The sequence below is a fragment of the Desmodus rotundus genome, chromosome 10 (assembly GCF_022682495.2).
Source record: "Desmodus rotundus isolate HL8 chromosome 10, HLdesRot8A.1, whole genome shotgun sequence".
Taxonomy (NCBI): domain Eukaryota; kingdom Metazoa; phylum Chordata; class Mammalia; order Chiroptera; family Phyllostomidae; genus Desmodus; species Desmodus rotundus.
In genome coordinates, this window is record NC_071396.1 from 24,717,558 (window position 1) to 24,724,828 (window position 7,271).

Below are 7,271 nucleotides of genomic sequence, written 5' to 3' on the forward strand. Positions count from 1 at the left end.
GGGGCGTCCTGCCTGTGGTTTCCAACCCCTCCCGTCTCTGTGCCCTGGATTTGTAGGTGTGCTGCTGGGTATCGCCATCCGCACTGGGAGCCCCCTGAGCCTCAGCCTGGCCGAGCCCGTCTGGAAGCAGCTCGCGGGCATGAGCCTCACCATCGCAGACCTCAGTGAGGTAACCCCTAGGAGGGAGGGGTTGGGGAAAGTGGGGTCCCCGGGTCGCTTAAGAGGTGCAGCCTGTTCCAAGGCTCTGACCCTCTCGTGGTGGTTGGGATGCTTGCTGCACAATGCCGTCCTGTAGAGCAGCTGAGGCGTGTGGACACAAGCCGGTCAGCTCCGAGACTTCGCTAGACCATCTGGGCAGACGGGGCTCCTGAGTTCTGCTGTGAGGGAGCTGAGGGCAGGGCAGGGCAGGGCGGGGGTGGAGCCTCCAGCTGCAGTGGCCAGTGCGCGCTCAGCGGTTCCTCTTAAGGAGGTCCTTGGACTACCGGTTCTTGCATTGCGGCCGGTCGGATGCATGGGCGCCTGGCCACGCTCCCCAGGCCGGCGGAGTCCCCGCGGGCCTGAGTGGCGCTGGGCTGTGAGCCGGGGCCTGGGGTGTGAGAACAGCCCCCGACCAACACAGACTCCCGTTGGCCCCTGAAAGGTGGACAAAGACTTCATCCCAGGGCTCATGTACATCCGTGACAACGAAGCCACGTCGGAGGAGTTCGAGGCCATGAGCCTGCCCTTCACTGTGCCGAGCGCCAGCGGCCAGGACATCCAGCTGAGCTCCAAGTACACTCACATCACCCTGGACAACCGCGCGGAGTACGTCCGGCTGGCCATAAACTACAGGTGCGCAGGCCCCGGCCCCCCCCCCCCCCCCCCGCCCCGGCTCCGCAAAAACAGTGGGCGGGGTTTGCGTGCGTGGTCTTGTGCACGAGGTGCTGACGCACTCAGCTCCGAGGGCTGCTGACCTGCAGCCCTTAGAGCCAACTCTGAGGTCAGGGTCAGGGGGCTGGCTGCGCTCGCCTGAGGCTGCTGGCTGGCCCACATTCTGCGGACACGGTATCTGTGTGCCCCCGTCCTCTGTCGCCTCTTCTGGGGCAGGACCGAGTCAGGCCGTCTCTGCCCACATGTGGCCCTCACCCCAGTGTTCAGGCGTGGCTGCTGCGTGGCTGGTTCGCAACAGCACTCGCCCTTCCCCGCTCACCGCTGCCCCCCCCCCTGCCCCCTGACGCCTGGGTCCATGCTGCACAGGCCTCGGGCCCTGTGCCCCAGGGGCACCGAGCTGGTGCGTGACGGGCCAGCTTTGCTTGCTGGGCCTTGGTGGAGGGTGGTCCTGGTAGGTGTCCTCTTCTGTCCCCTGCATCCCATTCTGCCTGGTGCCCTAACTCGCCAGTCCTGAGGGCCCCAAAGGCAGTGTGTTTCCAGAGGGCTCTATCTGTGGGGCCTGCGAGGCAGCTGTCAGAGGGGAAGGGAGGAGGGAGGTGGAGGACTGTGGACAGTGTGTGGCCATCCTCCACATGCCAGCCTGGGCGACCTCAGGACGGAGACTGCGAGGCCTCGTCTGTAAAGCACACACCCAGATCCTCTGTGGGGTGATGCTAGGTGGGACGAGGACAAGACCTGTGTCACCTAGAAAAGCAGAGTTTTCTCTTTCAGACTCCATGAATTCGATGAGCAGGTTGCTGCCGTCCGGGAGGGGATGGCCCGTGTCGTGCCTGTCCCCCTCCTTTCTCTGTTCACCGGGTACGAGTTGGAGACGATGGTACGCCGGCCTCTGCTAACTGCCACCCAGGGAACTGCCTTTTGCGTGGTGACCCCCCCGAATCCGTGCCCCTCGATTATCTCAGTTACACCAAGCACTCGGAAGTCCGAGAGGTGCCCAGGAAGCCAGTGCCCTCTGCCGCCCCTTCCCACGGCGGGCCACGGGGTCACAAGCCGAATGCAGGTCCACTTGGATGTGTGCGTGACCTGTCCCCGCCCCTCCCCTCCCCCACTGGCCTGGGTGGGAAGAAAGCGCGGTCTATACCCTGCCGACAGGGAGGCTGGGAAGTGTCACCTCCCTGACCGTGTGTCCTTTCGCAGGTGTGCGGCAGCCCGGATATCCCCCTGCACCTTCTCAAGTCGGTGGCCACGTACAAAGGGGTGGAGCCGTCCGCGTCCCTGACCCAGTGGTTCTGGGAGGTGATGGAGTCCTTCTCCAACACCGAGCGCTCCCTCTTCCTCCGCTTCGTGTGGGGCCGCACCCGGCTGCCCAGGACCATCGCCGACTTCCGCGGCCGGGACTTCGTCATCCAGGTGCGGCTCCTGCGGGGCTGGCCGGCAGCAAGGGCGGCCGCGCTCTCTCCTGCGGCAGGTCGGGAACCGGTCTGCGGCCCTGTGTGCTTGTGCCTTTTTCTGGAGATAAAAAAAAAATAAAGGAAAAACACCCCCACTCCTTTGATTTGAGAGCTCAGAATTTTGTGGCTGCAGACGTTGGGTGGCACTACCCACTTTACAAAACGTGTGTTGGCGCCGGCAGAACCTTCTGCTGTCCCGTCGGCGCGTCGTGGGTGTGCGCGCACACTCCGCCTGGAGCGTTTGCCCGGTTCTCTGGGTGCATTGGGTGCATCACCACCTGACGCTGCCCCCTACCAAAACCAGAGTGCTCAACCCAGCTGAACGGTTCTGCTTTGCGTCCTAACTCCGTGGTCCAATGGTCTGAAACAGGACGTGGCCAGGCGCCCGCATCCAACGGGCCAGGAAGCAACGGACCCATCACCGGGTGCCATGACCACCCCTCCCCCACCCCAGACTTTCCTGGTAGCAGTACCGTAGGGGGCGGGGCAGGATGGAGGGTCCCGCCACCCCCTGCGTTCGCGATGAGCGCAGCCTGACCCTCATCTCTGAGGGAGATGTCTGAGAGAGCACAGCTAGGTATTCTCTCAAAACGTAGGCAGTTCTGGGTTTTGCCAATGGTACTTGCTGGCTTCCCAGCACCTTCCTCTGCAGCGGCGGAAACTGGTTGGTTCGGGCACCGAGGAGAGCCGCTCTAGCCGAGTGACAGGCCACGCCCACCGCCCCGCCCCAGCCCTCCCACCCTCTTCGAGCGCTGATTGGGGCAAAAGTAATCGTAGGAACAACCAATCGGTATTTTTTACTACAAGTCTAGGAGCTAATGTGTCCTTCCTTTTTAGCTCTAAAATTAGCTGGATTATATCGTTAATGATACTTGTTCTGCTTAGAAGCGTGCAAGGGTTTTGTGAGTAGAGTCTGGTGGGGTTTTTTTTTGTGTTTTTTTAAAGATTTTATTTATTTTTTAGAGAGGGGAAGGGAAAAAGGGAGAGCAACATTCATGTGTGGTTGCTTTTTGCGCCCCCCTTACCGGGAACCTGGACCACAATGTGCCCTGACTGGGAATCGAACCTGCGACCCTGTGGTTAGCAGGCCAGTGCTCCATCCGCGGAGCCACACCAGCCAGGGGTGGAGCCTGCCCTTGACTCATTTCTGGCTACTTCTCCGTTTCTCACCCACAGGTGCTGGACAAGTACAATCCCCCTGACCACTTCCTTCCTGAGTCCTACACCTGCTTCTTCTTGCTGAAGCTGCCCCGGTACTCGTGTAAGCGGGTGCTGGAGGAGAAGCTCAAGTATGCCATCCACTTCTGCAAATCTATAGACACCGACGACTACGCGCGCATCGCCCTCACAGGAGAGCCGGCGGCCGAGGACAGCAGCGCCGACTCAGAGAACGAGGACGCGGAGTCTTTCGCTTCAGACTCGACGCAGGACTACCTGACGGGACACTGAGCGGGCGTGGAGGGCCGCAGAGGTGCCTGCGGGGACGGCGTCCCCTCCCAGACAGGCGTGCGGCGGGCGTGCGGCTCGGGGCCCGAGCGCTGCTGGACATCTGCCTCGCTCGACGCCCCGGGTGGACACCGGCGTCGCCGAGACGCCGAGGGTGTCCTCACCCGCAATGCTGCATCGCGTGTCGGACTCTCGTGTTTACTAAAGAGTGTACATGTTTATATAAATACTGACCTGCAGCCTCCCAGAAACGAATAAAAAGCCTTTTTACTTGTGGGTGCAATAGAGTGTGTGTTCTTCCTTCCAGTGTGGCACCTCGCCCAGACTGCACGTTGGAAGTACTGTGTAACCGTTCAGCCGAATTATAAATAATGCAGCTTACTCCGAATTCACTAACCGTTTCTGAACAGGGGGTGACTAGTATTACCTGAACACACCCAGAGCTGATTTCAGCCACCCCCCCAGAGGCGGGTGGTGTCTTGGCGAAAGCGGCCTGCGACCCGGTCGGGCCGGGCCCCTGAGCGCTGTCATGCTCCTGTCATGCCAGGCGCACTGTACACACTGCTGATGTCGTGTACCTGCCCAAGTCTTCATTCCCTATGAATAAAACACGTCGCCAAACCTCGCGCCCCAGTGTCCCACAGGGTCAGACTCACATAGGTGGCGTGCCGCTGCCACAGGACGAGTTTGTCTGGGACGGGACGTCAGTTACAGCCACTCTGGTCCAGCTAGGTGGTTTTGGTGGCAAAACCCAAACTCGCTTGGTGACAAAGGAGTGGTCATTAGCAGAGTGAAGAGGGTCGGGGGCGCAGCTGGTGTTGGGAGCTGGGGGCACTCAGGGCAGTCGTGTGGGCTGTCCCTTCCGGCCCTGGGCCCCCTCGGCCGTGTGGGGCAGGCTGGGGATAGGCCTAGAGCGCTGGACCTGAGGCCAGTGGTACCACATGGGCCCACAGTGGGTGTTTCGTGGTGGGAGACTGTTTATTCAGGGACCCAATCATTTACATCAGAAGATCCAAAGAGAAAAGGAAGTTTTTTCTGGGGACTTACGTGTGACCAAATGGGTTCAAAATTTTCATAAGATGTATGGTATGTTTTTCAAGATTTTATTGATTTTTAGAGAGAGGGGAAGGGACAGAGAAAGGGGAAGAGAAACTTTGATGTGCTAGAGAAACATCAATGAGTTGCCTCCTGCACGTGCCCTAAGTGGGGACTGAACCCGCAACCCGGGCCCATGCCCTGACTGGGAATCAGCCGGGGACCTTTCGGTTTGCAGTACGATGTGGGACCCACTGAGCCACACCTGCCAGGGCTGTCGCCAGCCCGCCTTGGCTGCATTACAAACTGCCCCTAGAGTCAGTGGCAAATGAGAGACGGCATTTATCTCCAGCGATCTGGGTCAGCTGGTCCTGGCTGAGTGGCTGCTGGTGGAACTGTCGCCGGAGAGCTCTCTGAGGACCCTGGACCCGGGAGACCGCATGCAGACAGGTGGGCTCACTCAGGCCCAGCTGTCTTCCCCCGCAGTCCTGGGCCAACCCCAGGTCAGGGGGCTGGCGTGAGTCTTTAGGACAGAGGTTCTCAGAGCCCGTGCGAGGCCCCCTGGGATTCCCAAGTCCCTTTTATGGTGGCCACGAGGTCCTCCCTTTTTCCAACTACATAAATCTGTATAAAGCCAGCTTTGCTTCCCATCTTTCAGCCCAAACAATGTATCGCAATACATGGCCTGCAGAGGCCACAAGGAGGCTGCAGCCGTCTTCGAGTGAGGCAGGAAATGCCGCGGTCATTGATTTTCTTGTTTTAGAAAGTAATTTTTCAAAACAGTGTTAATGTTAAGAAACAGTAGCTTGCTTTTATTTTCAAATGAGTGTTTTTCTGGTTTAACTCCAGTATTGTGCGGTGGAGGTAACCCAGATAAAAATCAAGGACCCCAAAGAGGTTTTGAGTGGAAAAGGTCTTGAGACCCAAAAGCACTGTTGCGGCGTGAGGACCCAGAAGTCCCCTCGGGTGTGCTGTCCATGGGGACTGAACAGGTGGGCAAGCCCCTTGCTCCCCGCAGCCACTGTGTCTCCACTGCAGGAAGCAACTTCCTATCACACGGTCCTGGAGTCTTTTTTTTTTTTTTTTTCCTTTTAATCCTTACCCATGTATAGGTTTATTGATTTCAGAGACAGAGAAACATCGGTCGGTTGCTTCCTATGTGTGCCCGGACAAGTAATCAAACCTGCAACCTTTTGATGTACTGAACGACGCTCCAGCCAACTGAGCCACCCAGCCAGGGCTCTTCATCTTTTTTTTTTTTTTTTTTAACTCCAGGAATACTGGAGGATTATCTAGTTCCTCTTACTAACACAGAACAAAAAAACGATAGGACTTTGACATTCGTAATAAAAAAACACTATCTTGAGTTCAAGACAAATTTCAGGACAGTTACTTGTCATCTTTCATTGAATTTTTCACTCTTTTTCTGATGAATGAAGCCTCATTATGTTCAGTTTGGCAGATTGAAATTTGTGCAGCAGAACCTACAGGAGGTAAACTGAGGAAGGGAATACCAGTTCCACCGGTAAGGGTCGCCTGATTTTATCTGCAGGTCCCATGGAATTTGAGGTGTGGATGACTCCCTTCCGGGGCAAGGAGGAGGTGTGGCGAGTCCTATTTTGTGTTTCTGGCTCTGTTGTCGCTGGCCCCAGGCTCAGGTCTGGCGGGCCCAAGTCTTGCAGCAGCATTGCGTCACCCGCAGATGGTGGCACCTGGCCCAGTGTCTTGGTGAGCGTTGGGGGTTGAAGGCTGGCAGGGGTTCAACAGTGAACAACCCCAGGAGCTGTCATTTCCATCAGCCTGGCCCACCGCCCAGAGCACCGTGACCAGTGGGTTAACTAGGAATGCCAGAGGGCTCGCTAAGTCCCTGCATGTGGAAGCCGTCTTAACTAGGAAAACCAGGCAATATATTTTGAGTTGGGGGCAGCTGAAGGGAAGGGAGGTTGACATTCCTCTTGAAATGCCAGAGTTCATAAAAAAATCAGCTTTGCATTGCTCGGAATGAAGCCACTGGCCGCTGTCACCTGCCCTGGTCTCAGGTGGCCCTGGCACCACACACAGGTTGGGCGCTCAGGGAGGTCAGCCCGCATGAGCAGCAGAGTGTGGGAACCCTCAGGGTCTCCTCAGCCCGGGAACAGGGGGTTTCAATCCTTCCCAGCTCATCCTCTGCTCAGCCGACTGTGGTTCTGACAAGCCTGATGAATCAGCCCCGTCTGTAGGGAATTGGGACAGCAGGGTGGGAATCCTGGGCGCCAGGCCTGAGGGGGCTTGCACACACAGGGGGTGGGAGCTCAGGACCCCTGGAGAGGACACGGATGGGTCACCCTGCCTGTCTTTATTAGACTGAGGTCCTTCCGACTGCAAATGTCCATTCCTGGCCAGTGAGGAAGGGGGTCCTCAAACGTGGGACTCACACTGTGGTCCCTTTGAGACTGCTGCACCTGTGGCCACCTGGCCTGACCCAGCAGG

At 58.1% G+C, this 7,271-nt stretch overlaps 1 protein-coding gene across 5 annotated transcripts in view; it reads left to right on the forward strand.

The window, feature by feature from the left end:
- The window catches only part of HERC2 (HECT and RLD domain containing E3 ubiquitin protein ligase 2), a 177,790-nt gene extending 173,746 nt beyond the window's left edge, over positions 1-4,044 (forward strand). For all 5 annotated transcript variants that reach the window (XM_053913371.2, XM_053913370.1, XM_053913372.1 and 2 more), the window contains 5 exons: positions 57-169; positions 641-831; positions 1,642-1,747; positions 2,068-2,280; positions 3,498-4,044. In XM_053913371.2, the coding sequence (XP_053769346.1) occupies positions 57-169; positions 641-831; positions 1,642-1,747; positions 2,068-2,280; positions 3,498-3,770 (896 nt within the window). In that variant the 3' untranslated portion in view covers positions 3,771-4,044. The remainder of the gene's footprint in view (positions 1-56; positions 170-640; positions 832-1,641; positions 1,748-2,067; positions 2,281-3,497) is intronic.
- The last annotated feature ends 3,227 nt before the right edge of the window (positions 4,045-7,271 follow it).